At 36.3% G+C, this 17685-nt stretch overlaps 1 protein-coding gene across 10 annotated transcripts in view; it reads left to right on the top strand.

Annotated features, from left to right (window-relative positions):
* Positions 1–17685, top strand: part of LRCH3 (leucine rich repeats and calponin homology domain containing 3) — a 110902-nt gene that overhangs the window by 48811 nt on the left and 44406 nt on the right. For 7 of the 10 annotated variants that reach the window (XM_018045948.1, XM_018045971.1, XM_018045944.1 and 4 more), the window contains exons 6-10: positions 911–1020; positions 7442–7535; positions 8742–8862; positions 10348–10496; positions 15153–15229. In XM_018045948.1, coding sequence (XP_017901437.1) covers positions 911–1020; positions 7442–7535; positions 8742–8862; positions 10348–10496; positions 15153–15229 — 551 coding nt within the window. The remainder of the gene's footprint in view (positions 1–910; positions 1021–7441; positions 7536–8741; positions 8863–10347; positions 10497–15152; positions 15230–17685) is intronic. The other 3 variants (XM_018045974.1, XM_018045983.1, XM_018045955.1) reach the window with 1 other exon arrangement.

Here is a 17685-nt window from a genome sequence, read left to right as displayed (position 1 = left end):
ATGCTAAAGACAAAATACTCTGCTCACAGAATTAAAGATCATCAGTGTATTTCTCATGACTGTTGTCTTTGTACCTTCCTGTTTTCTAAAATCTTAAGTTCCTCCTTGAGTCAGTTTGGACTGAAATGAAACTACTTAATGAAGTTGTTATAAGGTAGCTTTACATACAGATTTTAGACATTCCACAATCTAAAAAGCTTTTTGTCTTATATTTTTCACCGTAGCTTTCCTTACTCTGCAGTTGATTCAGCCTTGTACAAGTGTCTACATGGTGGCTGTTAAAGTGTTTGAGTAAACTTTTAACTACAGAAAGGTCTCATATCCCTAAAGAGTTTACATGTTGATTTGTAGGACAGAAATAAATAGGTGGCAACAGAACTATATATGACTTTAATATTTAATCATTTCCTGCTTTTCTTTCTTACAGGAAGTAGGATTGAAAACATAATTATGCATGATTGTTGGATTTCTAAAAACAAAAGTTGCCAGTAGAATCCATGGGGAGCAATGCTTTAAATCTCTGACTGTGCCTAACTAGTCAATATAGGTTTACTTGGTATTCTAACAGTGTTTATAATCATGAATTATGTATATTATATTACTAAAACTTAGTGACTAGAAGACAAAAACCTACATTAATATCACTTAAACACCTAAGGTAACAAATGATATAATGTGTTATAATGAGTTAATTTTTAATATTACCATACATGCTTAATAGAAATACCTTCTATTTCCAATATACATTAAATAAAAAGCTGATTGTGATTTAAAAGGCAGGGGCTCCTTCAGTTAAAAAAATAAGTAAATTTAAAATTAAAAAAAATAAAAGAAGCAGAAGGAAAAAAGGTTTGGGTACACATATATTTCAGATGAATAATAATTTGTTTCTATATGTTACTTTACTTAGATATGTATAAAAGGCAAAATCCACATATTTAAATACCTGAACATGCAGGCTTGTAAGATTGCTCCAGATCTGCCAGATTATGATAGGAGACCCATGGGTTTTGGCTCCTGGTGAGTATATTGTATTCTTTGATTTATTATTTTCCATCTCACAGAGAATCAAATAAATGGGACCCTTAAATTTGCCTGACGGTTTGTTTGACCAAAGCAAAATAACCTATTTTAACGTTATTTTTCTAGAATGCTTATATTAAGTAAAAAGTTGATTACATAGATGTGACCAAGTATAGTTCTAAGTCAGGGTTTCTTAACCTCAGCACTGTGGATATTTTGAAATAGATAATTATTTGTGGTGAGGACCTGTCCCGTACACTGGAAGATACTCAACAGCTTCCCTGGCTTCTGGAGCACCTTCCCAATGTGACAAACAAAAGTGTCTCCAGTTATTACCAAATATCCTCTGAGAGGTCCTCAGTTGAAAACTGCTGCTCTAAGTGACTTTAATACTAACTGACCTTGGCTCTCCTGTTAACTAACTCTATAACTTAAGGCAACTCATTCAAACTTTCTGGGCTGCATTTTTTCACAAAGGGAGTGAGAGGGTTGGATTTGATGACCATTAATGTCACTTTGGGATCTTTTAAGTCTGTGAATCCCCCAGCTGCATATAGCATTGGACTTTTACAAAGGCATTTTCTTGGCATTCCCAACCATTGCAGCAGTCTTAAGTAACAGGAATTAAATTTATAAGGTCTTTAAACAGGCAAAATAGATGTCTCAGTGAAAGTGTAATAATATTAATAAACTTTACTCAAGAGAACCCTTTAGGCAGTCTCTTAGAACTTGTCACATTTTACGTAAAAGCACAGTCCTAACCTTCTCAGTGTCCTAATTTAAAACAGATTAACAAACTTCTATTTTATTAGAGTTTCTAAAAGCAGACATACTAAAAATACAAAAATAATTCAAAGGAAAAAATAAAACCATAAACAGCAGATGCATATTAACAAAATTCAAATTAGTGATAAATTCTGAAAGGGAGAAAGATTCCAAGTGAAAGAGACATAAGGGGGCTTTAAAGGTATTCGTGTCTCACCATACCTTAAAAGCTATGTCAGTTATAGGTATTCTTTTATTTTATATGATATTTCATAATTTTAATAAGGTTTTTAAAAATAATGAAGCTCTAGAAACATAGCAGTTTGACATCACCAGGCATATATGTAAAGTACCCTTCATATTTTAGTAATATTTTAAGTTATTACTATATTTTAGCACTGTATAGTAATTGATACTACTTAAGACAATGCTAAGATATATCTTCCCAGTAAAGGGAAATACATATTATAATTTAAAATTTTTAAACTATATTTTTAGCTTTCTCTGCCTAAAGTCTTCAGAAGCAGCTTTGTAATGATAATCAGAGTTTTTTGATCTGGCTGTTAGACTGCAGATTTGTATAGACTGAAGGACGTTGGGAACACCAGCTTTAATCTAGTTGTTTTGATTTAGTATACTTACACAAGTACAGGGAGAAATTATGCATATGCATAAAAGATTCCCACCAGAACATCCTCAGTACTAGCACTTTTACCTCTGAGAAGACTAAAAGCAGGTATGTGGTGTTAAGGAAGACAAAAAACATTTCGAACAGATGATGGAGGAGGTGGAGATTAGGTCTTACAGTGTGCTGATCTAGGTCTGTCTTAGAGGAAGAATTTTGGCAGTGGGGAAGATATGAGGAAAGCCAGACCACTAATCGGAGAAGGCAATGGCACCCCACTCCATTACTCTTGCCTGGAAAATCCCATGGATGGAGGAGCCTGGTGGGCTGCAGTCCATGGGGTCGCTAAGAGTCGGACACGACTGAGCGACTTCACTTTCACTTTTCACTTTCATGCATTGGAGAAGGAAATGGCAACTCACTCCAGTGTTCTTGCCTGGAGAATCCCAGGGACGGGGGAGCCTGGTGGGCTGCCGTCTATGGGGTCGCACAGAGTCGGACATGACTGAAGCAACTTAGCAGCAGCAGCAGACCACTAATACCAAGAATTTTTAAATTTTCTCCATTATTTCCTTTTCATTTGTTTTTCCTCTTACCTCACTGCTTAAAATATAGAATTCTTATTTCTTATCTCTAGAAGAAAGTTTTGTTTTTCCTATTTAAATATTTCTGAAAGTTTCTACTCCTGTGTTGTTTAAAAAAAAAAATGTAAAACAACAAAAAAAGTAGCTTTTAGAGGACTTCGCTGGTAGTCCAGGAGTTAAGACTTAGCTCTTCCAGTGTGAGGGTTTGGGTTTGATCCCCCTTGGAACCAAGATCCCACATGCCATGAGGTGTGGGCAAAAAAGTAAACAAATAACACTAATTTTTTTAAAGTAGTTTTTATCTTATATGTACATGAACTTATTTTCTCAAGGAGTTAGTAACCCTTGCAAAGGAAAAGTTTTTCTCTCCTGAAGTAGCAGAGTAGGAATATTAAACTGCTGCTGTTACCTTGAGGTTTGTGTGTGAGAAGATGAATAGTGATTACTGGGTGTGTGTATGTGTAATGATTACAGAGCATACCTGAAGAAACCAAGGAGGAAACATCATTACCTGTTTGAGCAGTGAGCTTTGATTGAGGGCTTCCATGCTAGTTACAGAATCTTTTTCTCTCTGATTCTGTCCTTAGTTTTGAGGACTAAGAAGTCTTTACCTAATTTCTTTGAATATTGCAGGCTTCCTTACTTTCCTTTTAAAAAACAGAAAAAATTCCTGGGAAGAGATTTGTGTTTGCTAAAAGATATAAGAAGGCTTGAGTCAATAGAGAAACTTTTCCTAAATGGGAAGTCTAGATAGCATAAACATATTATGTTTCTCAAAGGAATTAGTAATTACAGATCTAATATATTCCAGTCCCTATATAATCCCTAATTTTGCTCATTATCCTCTGCATTTTCTATTTTTCCAGAGTTATATTACTGTATTTGTGATTATTTCAGAATATCCTATAAGTTTATATATATACATCAATATATATGTTGTATGTGTGTGTATATATATATGCATATGAAAGAAAAATATTTCCTTCAGCTCCTCTTGCACCAACAAATGAGACATTGTACTTTCATGCCCTTTCTTCCTAAGGTACAGATAAATAAGATTGCGTTGTAGTTAGCAGTGTATTTATTCAGAATGCAGTCATGGAGTTAGAATGCCTTGGTTCTAGGTCTGAATCTCTGCACTGTTGGGCAGTTTTCTCTCTATTTTTGGCTGTGATGGGTCTTTGTTGCTGCATGTGGACAGGGCTACTCTCTAGTGTGATGTGCAGGCTTCTCATTGCAGTGACTCCTTTTGTGGATCACAGGCTCCTGGTGCATGGGCTCAGTAGTTGTGGCTTGTGGGCTCTGGAGCATGAACTCAGTGGCTTGGTACATAGGCTTAGTTGCCTCAAGGCATGAGGAATCTTTCCGGACCAGGGATCGAACCCGTGTCCCCTGCATTGGCAAGCGGATTATTAACCACTGATCCACACAGGATCTTCACTGCATCATGTGGGCTCAGTAGTTGTGGTCTTTGGGCTTAGTTGCTCCAAGACGTGGGATCTTAGATCCCTGACCAGGGGTTGAACCTTAACCCCTGCATTGCAAGGTGGATTCTTTTTTTTTCTATGGTTGTGCATAACTTTTATTTATTTATTTTAATATAAATTTATTTATTTATTTTAATTGGAGACTATTACTTTACCAGTGGACCACCAAGCCAGTCCCTCAGATGCATTGCTCTTTCCCTGTACCTTAAATTCTGATTCATTGTGACAGCATGACATAGTAACTTTTTTAAAGTTATGTACACAAACTGTAAGAATACATGGAATACAAAATTTGATACCAGAAGAATACTACATGTTTTAAATTTGTACCATTGAAAGTTGTTTTTCAACCTAGGCCATCTTATTAAATAAAACGCTAACAGACCAATTTTTAACATAGGTTTTGTCATATTTTAGACTTCAAATTAAGCTAACTTTTTAAAACTATATTTAAGAACAGGCAAAAACTAAAGCTTTTATAGCTTTAGAAGAAAATGTAGAATATCTTTGTGACTTGGGGAATGCAAGGATTTCTGAGGACACAGAGAGCAATAACCATTAAAAAAATGATAAACTCAGTTTAATGAAAATTAAAACCATCTATTTATGAAAAGAAACTGTTAAGAAAATAGGCAAACCACAGACTGAGGGAAATTATTTGCAAAATACATATAAAACAATAGACTTGCATCCAGACTGTATAAAGAATGTGCCAGTCTTGTCTGACTCTTTGCAACCCCATGGGCTGTAGCCCACCAGGCTCCACTGTCTATGGGGATTCTCCAGGCAAGAATACTGGAGTGGGTTGCCATGCCCTTCTCCAGGGGATCTTCCCAACCCAGGAATCGAACCAGGGTCCTCCTGCGTTGCAGGCAGATTCTTTACCAGCTAAGCTACCAGGGAAGCCTATAACTTACTGTTAAAAAGACAAACAACCCAGGTGAAAACTGGACAAAAGTCTTGAATAAACTTTACAAAGAAAGATACATAATTGATCAGTAAGCACACAGAAAAGTGCTTAACATCATTAATCATCATTGAAATGCAAATTAAGTCACAATGCATATCCACAAGAATAAAATAAGACTGACAACACCAAATGAAAGGATGTGGAGCAACCAGTGCTCTCATGTTGCTTATGTAATGTAATTTGAGTTGTAAAAAAGTAAAATCAGAACATCCATTTTGGAAAGTTAGTTTGGCTGATTTTTTTAACAACTTTATTGAGATAAAATGTACCCATTATAAGTGTCCAGTTTGGTGAGTTTTGGTAAATGGGTATAGTCACAAAACTACCAACACAGTCAAGATACGTATTTTTTTTTAAATCACCCTCAGCCCCAGGCAGTCACTGGTGAGCTCTCTGTCATTTGCCTTTTCTAGAATTTCATAGAAATGAAATCAAATATATAGCATTTTGTCTGTGGCTTTTACTTAGCAAACTGTTTTCAAGATTATTGATGTTGTATTTTTAAATGGGCCAAAGATTTGAACATATATTTCATAAAAGAAGATAAATAGCCAATAAACACATTAAAATATTAAATATCACTAGTCATCAGAGAAATACAAATTAACATCACACTTTACACCCATCAGAATAATAACTAAAATTAATGACTGGCAGTACAGTGTTGGCAACTGGAACTCCAGTATATTGTTGTTGGGAATTTAAAATGATTCAGCTACTTTTGAAAACAGATTGGCAGTTTTTTTGTTTTTAAGTTAAACCTATACTTACCATATAAATTCATTCATCCAGGATGAATTCACTGACATGACAAGAATTTCACTGACATGATGCCAAGTAGAAAAAGAGTACATACTCCATTTTTGTGCATTCTAGAATAAGCAGAACAAATTACCCCAAACTTAGAGGTTTGAACAACACAAAGGTCAGAAATCTAAATTTTGGTCTCATTGAGCTAAAATTAAGATGCTGGCAGTGCTCCATTCTTTTCTGTAGGTTCTGAGTAGACTGTGTTTCCTTGCCTTTTTCAGCTTCAAGAGGTTGTGTGCTTTCCTTAGTTCTTGTCCCTTCCTCCATCTTTAAGCCAGCATTGTATCCTCCTCTTCTTTTTCCCTCTTTCACGTTCAAGAGACCTTATGATTACATTGAACCCATTCATACAATTCAGGATAATCTTATTTTAAAGTACTCTTACTAGCAGCCTTACTTTTATCTGCATCCTTAATTCCTGTTTGCAGTGTAAAGTAACATATTTACAGGTTTCAGGGATTATATCTTGACATCTTTGAGAATAATTATTTGGCCTTCTATACTAATTTAAAGTTAGAAAAATTTTGAATGGTAGTTGCCTGGTTTTTTTTTGTTTTGTTTTGTTTTTGGAGAAGGAAATGGCAACCCACTCCAGTATTCTTGCCTGGAGAATCCCGGGACAGGGGATGGGACAGCCTGGTGGGCTGCCGTCTCTGGGGTCACACAGAGTCGGACATGACTGAAGCGACTTAGCAGTAGCAGTTGCTTTTTAGTTGATGAAGTGAGGAAAGTTGACTAGAAAAGGATGTGTGGTAATTTTCTGGTGAAGTAGAAGTGTCCTGTATCATGATGGGGTTGTATGTTACAAAGATGTATTCATTTGTCAAAGGTTTGTGTATTTCAGTGTATATAAATTTTACCTTAAGAAAGAGAGTGCTGTCAAAAACAAAAATAATGGAGAGGGATGTTGGGAATGGCTAGAGGAATAGATGAAGTAAGAGTGTTGATATTTTTGAATGTGGATAGTCAGGACATCAAAGTTCATTATTCTCTTCTACCTGCTTTCTTTGAATTTGGAGTTTTTCATACTAAAAAGTTAAAGGAGTACTCACTTCATTCTAAACAATTAAGTCCCTAAATGCAATGAAAATATTTATTACTAAAACTGCATCTATTTCAAATGTTAATTTTTAAAGTATCAAACTTCACAATAAGAACTTAAGTTTCTTTTCGGCAGCCATGAAGAACTGTACTCAGGTCGTCCTTACGGAGCGCTTGATTCGGGTTTCAACAGTGTTGACAGTGGTGATAAGAGATGGTCAGGGAATGAAGTAAGTGTTTATTGTACATGTTGCAACTTCTGATTAAGAGGAAGTAAAATGATGAAAATGGAAAGTGTCTTAGTTGGACTCAATTTCTTGTTATATAAAATATAGAAAAGCCAAATGAGGAGTAAAACTCCCACATAGTCCTGTCACTCAGAAATGGTATTATGTTTCTTCATTGTCTTTTTAGCATATTGTGTTTTACATGTTTGTTATCTCATTGTCTCGTATAAATCATTTTATATCCTGGAAGATCTGAATGGGAACTGAGCCAGTTACATGGGAAACCTAAAATTTGAGTGCCTGGGTAATCTTGAGCAGAGAGGGGTAGAAGATCTCCTAGAAGGTGAGAAAATAGAACTATAGGCTGATGGGTAATAAGATAGGAACCTAATGAAGTTATCTACATGCTCAAGATAAATAAGTAACTTTCTAGCTAATTATATAATTTTTCTCTTTTAATTATTAATATTATGTTTTCTCTCTTTAAATTACTAAGGTACACTATTTTAGCTATAAATTAGGTTAAATGATAAAAAGATTTTGTTAGCAAGACTGGTAATATACCATTTTTAACATTGTTTTATTTGAGTCTAAAGCAAATTAGTTTTAGGATACAGCCCATTTGTCATTTGAAATTGCTTGTCTATTTGTGTGTGGTTGGGTGTGTACATGATCGTGGCAACATCAAAAAAGATACTTTTTGAGGGGGGGTGCTGCACTGGGTCTGTGTTGCTGCTCTCAGGGTTTCTCTACTTGTATCAAGCAGGGCCTACCCTCTAGGTGTGGTGTGCAGGCTTCTCATTGCAGTGGCTTCTCTGGTTGCTGGACCACAGGCTTTAGGGCCCATGGGCTTCTGTAGTTGTGGCTCCCGGACTCTAGAGCACAAGGTCAGTAGTTGTGGCACACAGGCTTAGTTGCCTCACAGCGTGTGGGATCTTCCCGGATCAGAAATTGAACTGGTGTCCCCTGCATTGCAAGGTGGGTTCATAACTATTAGACAACCAGGGAAGCCCCATTTTAACCATTGTTAAGTGTGCATTTCAGTGCCATTAAGTACACTGATATTGTTGAATAATATGTGCACCTTTCTAGATGCATCTCTGAAATTATTTTCCTCTTTTAAAAAAATATAAATTCTGAGTTTATTCTATAAATACCTTGTCTCATATTTGAAGTGATTTATTTTAGTGTTTCTGCTATTTTTTTAAGCCTACAGATGAGTTTTCAGATCTGCCTCTTCGAGTAGCAGAAATTACCAAAGAACAAAGACTACGAAGAGAAAGTCAATACCAGGAGAATCACAGCAGTTTAGTAGTAACAAATGGTGGAGGTAAACATGATTCCTGACAACATCCAAAATCTTTTTTATCTCTGACTTTTTAAATGGCCTTTTCACATCCATTCCTTTTATTTGTATATCTGTAACTTCTTCCATTCTTTTTTTAGAGACCTCCCTCCTCTTCTCATATGATTAGGAAAAAAAAATGTTTTCTATTAGGATTTGATTTCAATTTCTCTATGTTTTCTGGCTTGTAATTAAAATATAATGTTTTTCTCTTTATTTTGGGAGAGAACTCTACTAAGGACAGTTTATCTGGAATAGACCTTTTGCTAATCTTTTTTTTTTTTTGGCTGTGCTGAGTCTTGTTTGTTGCATGGGCTTTTTCTCTAGTTGCAGTGATCATACACTGCATTTTACACCGCAGTCTCCAGCTGTGGTGTGTGGGCTTCTTGTTGCACTGGCCTCTCCTGTAGTGAGCTGTGGGCTCTAGGATGCTCAGACTTTGATAGTTGCAGCAAATGGGCTAGTAGTTGTGGCTCCCGGACTGTAGAGTACAGGCTCAATAGTTCTGGTGCACAGGCTTAGTTGCTCCACAGCATGTGGGAAATTCCTGGATCAGGGATCGAGCTGGTGTCTCCTGCATTGACAGGCAGATTCTTCACCACTGAGCCACAGGGGAAGCCTGATCTTTGCTAATCTTGATTTAACCATGATCTTCTTAGAAGTATTCTCCTTTTTAAAGATTCTCTTTGTGGTCATTGTGTGACCTCTTTTAGAAATTCAGTGTATTCTTGATGTCTGCCTTGTCTTTCATCTGAAATTGTGCTCAAGGGCATCTGAATCTTACTTATGTGCTTCTCACCTCAGAGCATTTTGAGAAGCAAAAATTCCTCAAATGATTCCCTTCCATCCACAAACTGCTGCAACATACCTGCAATACTGACCTCTAAAAAATATTTTTCTAAATAGGAAAATCTTTTTTTCTAGTAATGGACAGCAGTTACAATAAGAGGAACAGTCATCAGTATCTATTTCTTCATCACCAAGTCTTTCCTCCTGTCTTTTCACTTTTATTTAGAGTTGATTGTGTTAGGTTTTCTGCCTAATTCTTCAAAGAGATATGATTAAGCCCCAAACCTAAAACATCCCCCCAAAATGAAACAAAACCTAAAAGAAGATACACCTTTCAGCGTTAAAAAATTATTCTTACTCTTTTGTCTCACAGTCAAACTTGTTTAAAACAGTCAAGAGCTAGCCAAAGAAAAAAATACTAGAGGTCTAAATTCCAGTGATTACTATCAATTACTGCATTCTTTACAGTGAATCAAGACTAGGGCTTTTCTTTAGCCTGTTCTTGTGAGTGATCATGGACTAAACGATAAAGACTTATGTAATTTAAACTTATCCTTCCCACTTTCATAATAGAAAATGTTAAGGAAAAGGAAAGAATACAATTTAGTGGTTTTTGTTGGCCATCTAACTTGAATTTTTTTTTGTTTTTGATGTGTGTGTGTGTTTGTGTCATATGCACAGTGGAACATGATCTGGATCAGATCGACTATATTGACAGCTGTGCTGCGGAGGAAGACGAGGAAGAGGTGAGACCACACAAGGGCCTGGACTCAGACAGCCTCAGTTCTCAGTTTATGGCATATATTGAACAACGGCGAATCTCTCATGAGGTAGTATACATGTTTAAGCCTAAACTTGTTGCCATCCCCTAGTAAAAACAATTTATGATAGTCTAAATATCGGTCATATCAGTGGTTGGTTTAGGCTCAATTATTTATTTGTTTTATTATCTTTAGTTCCAATTTTATTCCTTTTTCAAGCTATTTTTAAAATCAGACAGTAGTCTTAAGTAAAGTTGAGATTTATTTTTCAAATAAAAAGACAGATTTCAGAATTTTAAAGAAGTCCTAAGAAAATGCAAAGGAATATGATACTTTTTATTGTTATTCTTATGCTTTTTTATTAACTGATAAATCATAGTTTGGTCAGTAATTAAGAATTGAACCAACGGCAGACTTTTGGAGCAACATACAAACTCAACCATAGAATTTTTATGATGAGCTTAATTATATTGGTGCTTTTATGCTAAGTCACACAGACTATAAATTGTTCGCCATTAAAATTCCTGGGTGTCTGTTATAGTGGAGCATTGAGTTGCCTTAGAAAACAAATGAGCATTCAGCCCACTGCGAAGTCTCTGCCAGTTCCCCAAGGGTCTCAAGTAGAAATAGCATTCTTCAGTGTATCTAGTCAGCATAATAAAATGGCTCCACTTCAGTGTGTGTGATGTTAATGTCTGGAGTAGGTCCCAGGCGCTGAGCAGGGATTATTTGAGAAACACTTGGGGCCTTTTTGAAGAATGATGTATTTAGTCTTTTAGAAATAGCGAATAGTCACTTCAAGTGGAACATGTTATAGAGTGTTATTATCATTCTTTTAAAAAAAAAAAACTTGGTTCTGAAGACTTCTGAACACAGTATTTTTTGTTGGTTCAAAAGACACTCTTGTATTTAAAGTTTGATAAATACGTTATTCCCCCCACCCCATATCTGAGGAGAATACATTCCAAGAGCACCAGTGGATAGATGCTACTGAGCCCTATATGTACTATATTTTTTCCTATACATACATACCTATGGTAAAGTTTAATTTATAAATCAGGCACAGTAAGAGATTAAGAATAATAACTAATTATAAAACAGTTGCAACAGTATACTGTAACAAAAATTATGTGAATTTGGATGTGTGCACACTCACTGTCTCTTATTATCTCACTGCACAAATTTAATGCCTTTCCCATCTTAGCTAAGCATTCATTTACATACACCGTGGCTGTGTGACGTTTACAGTTTGAAGTGCAGTAGCAAAACTAGCGTGAATGTCTCTTTCCTTCTTTATAAGTTCACAGATGGAAGCTTCGTTCTTACTGTAGATCTTACCTTAGAATTCAACTTTTTTTTTCCTTATTAATTCAAAAACTTTCACCTTTTCACTTCAGTGAAGCATTTTACTACTTCTCTCAGGCATATCTGAATTACTAACATTACTACTTTTATACCTGGGGCCGTTGTTAATAAAATAGGATTACTTGTACACAAGCACTGGTGTACTGCAACAATCTGATAATTGAGAGAAACTTAACTGAGCCAGCTACTAACTGGCTAACAGGCAGGATACCCTGGTGAAAGGGATGATTTATAACCCAGGTGGGATGCAGTGCGACAGCTTGTGATTTTACCACGCTGCCTAAAATGGCATGCAGTATAAAACTTACAAATTGTTTGTTTCTGAAATTTTCCATATAATATTTTTGGATCATGGTTAACTATGGGTGACTGACATCTCAAAAGGTGAAATCAGCCAGTAATATCCATTGCTGTGAATCAAAGTCCTACAGCCTACAGATAGCAATGTGTACAGGTGATTAATGAAACTGCTTGTGGTTCAGGCTGTAAGCATTTCTGCTAGAGCAAAGGGCATCTACTTGGCAATAAAATTTAAGTTAACAATGCCCACATTATAATCTTGGGGAATCCTTTTTCTTTTCTTGTAGTCTTTCTCTTTGACTATTTTATGGTTAATTATCCTGTGTAGATGAGGTATTTCTACTAAAAGTGAAAATGCCTGTTACACTGCTGGTGAAAAATTGTAGTATCATTTCCTTAATCCATTGTATTGGCTAATTTGTAATATGTTTTTTGATTCCATCTACCTATTATGTATAGTAGTCTTTATGATTCTGTCATAAGGCTCTTTAGGACTTCTGTGTCATAAGGCTTTTGAAGCTTGGCATATATAAAAATCTGCCTGCAATGTGGGAGACCCGGGTTCACTTCCTGGGTGGGGAAGATCCCTTGGAGAAGGAAATGGCAGTCCACTCCAGTATTCTTGCCTGGAAAATCCCATGGACAGAGGAGCCTGGCAGCCTACAGTCCATGGGGTCACAAGAGTCAAACACGACTTAGTGACTAAACCACCACCCGTATATAAAAATAAAATGAAGCAGTGTTATTTTAAATGGTTTAATAACCAGTGAATAAATATTTTTTTATATTCTTGGATACTGCCTAAAAATGAGTTGTTAAAACTATTTGAGATTTTAAACACTCTGCTATTATTTAAGTTTTATCATAATACCTGTCACATGCATAGAAATATTATGACAAAATAGGGTATGGCTTATAAACTGTAACATATTCACTTTTTTAATTAAACTAATGTTACATTCATTTTGTCATGAAAATTTCATGTACCTCTTGCAGTAATTTTAAGTGGAATCACAGTATTGTAAAACCTGGGTGATAAGTCATTGATGGTAGCATACTAAGAGAGATTTCTGTTTACTTAAAAACTTAAATTCACTAAAATTAGAATAAATATCCTCTCATCCAGATTCTAGAATTGTGTCTCATTTAATATGATCCTTATGCCCAGACTTTACAGGAATCAGCTTTAGCCCTTTGGAGTAATTCACCTAAGATTTTCTAGTTATGTGTGATGTACCTGTTTCTTGGAGATAGACTGTAAATAGTTTAACATTTGATTTTTAGATTTTTAGGGGGAATAAGCTGGGTTTTTCCCCCTTCTAGAATACCCGTTTTGATGATTTTCTTTGGTGTTCAAGTAGGATTATATTGTTTTTATAGATTCTCACTTGACAATATACATGGTATCTCTATCTTTGTTTTATATTTTTCAGTATATAAGCCATATAACTTAAACCAGTTAAGTTTTCATCAATAATTTTTTTAAATGACTTTTACCCTGTGTGTTTTAGTTGTTCAGTCATGTCCAACTCTTTGTGATCCCATGGACTGTAGCCCACCAGGCTCCTCTGTCCATGGAATTCTCCAGGCAAGAATACTGGAGTGGGTCGCCATTTCCTTTCTCCAGGGGATATTCTGATCCAGGGATTGAACCCAGGTCTCCTGCATTGCAGGCAGATTCTTTACCATTTGCCACTATTTCTCTTTTAATTAATACCATGGTGGTGGTGGTTGTTTAGTCACTAAGTTGTAACCTGCCAGGCTCCTCTGTTCATGGGATTTTCCAGACAAGAATACTGGAGTGGGTTTGACATTTCCTTCTCCAGGGGATCTCCCCCACCCCACATATCAAACCTACATCTCCTACATTTGCAGGCAGATTCTTTACCACAAGCCAGCGGGAAAGCCCTCATTAATACCATCGTGCTTATGTTCAAGTCGCTTCAGTCGTGTCCAACTCTTTGTGACGCTGTGGACTGTGCCCTCCCAAGCTCCTCTGTCCATGGGATTCTCCAGGCAAAAATACTGGAGAGGGTTGCCATTCCCTTCTTCAGGGGGTCTTCCCCATCCAGGGATTGAACCTGAGTCTCCTGCATCTTTTGCATCACAGGCAGATTTTTTACTGCTGAGTCACCAGGGAAGCCCCAATTAATACCATATTTTGCCATAATCAGAAATTACTCTTGAACTTCCCTGGTGGTACAGTAATTAAGAATTCACCTTGCAGTGCAAGGGACACTGGTTCCATCCCTGGTCCAGGAAGATCCCATGTGTTGCCGAGCAGTTAGGCCGGTACATCACAACTGCTGAGCCCATGTGCTGCAACCACTGAAGCCAGCACTCCTAGAGCTTGTGCTCCGCAACAAGAGAAGCTGCCTCAGTGAGAAGCCCGCACACCAGAACACAGAGTAGCCCATGGTCACTGCAAGTAGAGAAAGCCTGCGTGCAGCAGCAAAGACCCATCATAATAAATGGGTAATAAATACATAATACATAAAATAAGTAAATAAATCTTTAAAGAAAAAGGAAGAAATTACTTTTTACTTTATCTTGATATTCTACTAGCATCCCCAGGACTATGTGTCTAATATAAGTACAATTTATGATGATGATGAATTAAAGAAATGTCTCCCCAGTGAACTTCCTGTTACCAGGAATAGGCAAGAGAGGCTGAGCAAAAGTCAGGATAGGATTGGTAGGAGTTCCTGCTTAGAGGAGAGTTTGTGCTCAGTGACCTCTAAGATTCTTTCCAACTTTCACATCTTACTGTTTTGTAAATATTACTGTATGGTCATTATAAATCATAAAATACAGTGAGAAGAAAATCTACATTTTTAAAAAATAAATGTTTTTGGATTATGAACAGTCTTCTGTTAACCAAAGCAGTAATATAGCCTATAATTCTTCTAAACATGAAAATTCACATTCCAAGATTTTGTTAAAATATTTTTAGTGTAATATAATATACTGATCCCTAAATGCCATTGAAATGTAAACTGTGTAATTACACTTTTCTGGATACATGTGTTAAATTGATCTGTTTTTCTGTTTTTGGCCTAGGGTTCACCAGTAAAGCCAATACCCATGAGGGAATTTCAAAAAACAGAAGACATGAGAAGATACTCACATCAAAATAGGTTTGAAAAACCAGTGCTAGTTATTTGTTTCTGTCTTAAAACTCAGTAGTAAGAGCATGAAATGGTTTTGGTTTGGGGTAGATATATGTATAATGAAGGTGTTTAGATACTACGTGTTTTAAATATGATGTATTTACAGCCAAGTGAAGTATACCTTTGTGCTCTAGAATAAGAAGTAAAACTGACTTACTGATTTCTAAATTCGGATTACCTAGACCATTATCTGTATAATTATTTGAAGATAAATAATAAAGTTTATAATGATGTACCTGGATTTATGCATGAATAGTAGAGCTGCATGAATTTCAGGAGTCCAGTGATTTTACTTAAACTTTTGATTAGATGACAGAACAACAGAGAAAACAATATAGTCTTCATTCCCATCTCAGTTGAAGTAATCTTTTATCTATAATTACTGCCTCACAGGATATTTCTGAAATTAGCTTGACCATTTAGAGTACTGCTGCTGCTGCTGCTTTTTTGTTTTCTCAGGAGTACTGCTGCTTATTCTTGAACTCCAAAAAGTTTCTTATCATAAACTGTATCACAATCTTTGAAAAATTCTCAGCCTTTGATTTTTTTGCTTCCTTTTTTTTTGAAATCTTAAAAAAGTAGGCTTGATAAATCTATTTTTAAGTAGCATTAAATTTGTTGTATAGAAAGTGTCATACATCATTCTTTGCTTATACTTGACAGGATATTAAACTTGGTTAGAAGGCTGAGCTATAGAGGAATAAAGAAAGTAGGGAGAATAATGAAAGAAAGAAATCTTATAACTTGGTCTTTTCAATCTTGTTAGTTCATGAAGATTTAGACACATTTCATGTCTTTGAAATTTATCTCAAAGTGACCTTTTAGTTGCCAGTGTGTCCCTTTACTGAAAATGTGGTTATTTGAGATTCCAGTATCATGCGGGAATTTCTTGTTACAGTTCCCCATGTTGGATAGACCTCTGCTTTATTTTTGGCACCTCCTACCTTCTGTGTCCATCATAAATAAAGCTCAAGGTCTCCAGGATATGGGACACACTCTCAAGGTGAAAGCCAGCTTTTTGCTCAGTTGCCTTACTAAAGTTTTAGTTTTCTGACGCTTCAGTTCAGTTAGGTTTAGTCGCTCAGTAATATCCAACTCTACAACCCCATGGACTGCAGCACGCCAGGCTCCCCTGTCATCACCAACTCCTGGAGCTTGCTCAAACTCATGTCCATCAAGTTGGTGATGCCATCCAACCATCTTATCCTCTGTCATCCCCTTCTCCTGCCTTCAATCTTTCCCAGCATCAGGGTCTTTTCCAGTGAGTCAGTTCTTCCCATCAGGTGGCGAAAGTATTGGAGCTTCAGCATCAGTCCTTCCAAAGAATGAATATTTAGGACTGATTTCCTTTAGGATTGACTGGTTTGATTTCCTTGCAGTCCAAGGGACTCTCAAGAGTCTTCTCCAACACCACAGTTCAAAAGCATCAATTCTTCGGCCCTCATCTTTCTTTATAGTCCAACTCTCACATCCATACATGACTACTGGAAAAACCATAGCTTTGACTAGATGGACATTTGTCGGCAAAGTAATGTCTCTGACCCTTATATAACAAATTACCACAAATTTAGTTACTTAAAACACACCTATTTATTATATTACAGTTCTGAGAGATAGAAGTCCGGGCAGGCTTGTTTTGGTTCTCTGCTTAGGGCCTTACAAGGCCAAAGTCAAGGTGTTGGCTAGCCTAGGGTCTTACCTAGAGACCCTGGAGGAGAATCCACTTCCAGGCTCATATAGGTTGCTGGCAGAATTCAGTTCTATGCAGTTGTAGATTGAGGTCTCCATTACCTTGTTAGCTGTTAGCTGGGAGTCATTTTTGCTTCTAGAGTCCACCCACATTTCTTGGTTCATGGTTTCCTCTGTACCAAACCAGCAGTGACGGATCAGATCTTCACATTTTAAATCTGATTTCCCTTTTTGCTACATCTCTCAAACTCTCTTGCCTTCCTTTTCTGGTTTTAATGACTTGTATGATTGTACTAGGCCTATCTGAATAAGGTAGACCAATTAGTAACCTTAATTTCATCTGTAGAGTCCTTTTCTGATATGTAACATATTTATTGGAGTAATACCAGGGGAGGAGATCATGAGTGCCAAAAATCTGCCTACCAAACCTTAATCCAGAGTTCCTGTTTTTTAACTTCCTTTTAGAATCTGTGGATTTTTTTTTTTTTTTGGCACTTCAGCAGTGCATTTTAAAAGATTACTTTATTGAACAGTTTTTTTGTTTCCATTGGAAGAGTCACTCAGAATATGTAACCTGCCACAGTGCTAGAAACTGAATCAATGATTACTGTTAACTAGGTGTTTTAAATCTTCAGATCAATACAGTCTTTGGATAAGAACCCCATACTTTATTCCCATCATCAGTTGAGCTTGAAGATCAATACATACCTCATGTTGCTATTAGAGCCTAGAAA

Source organism: Capra hircus, chromosome 1, assembly GCF_001704415.2.
Source record: "Capra hircus breed San Clemente chromosome 1, ASM170441v1, whole genome shotgun sequence".
Lineage (NCBI taxonomy): Eukaryota > Metazoa > Chordata > Mammalia > Artiodactyla > Bovidae > Capra > Capra hircus.
This window is presented reverse-complemented; position numbering and strand designations above follow the sequence as displayed.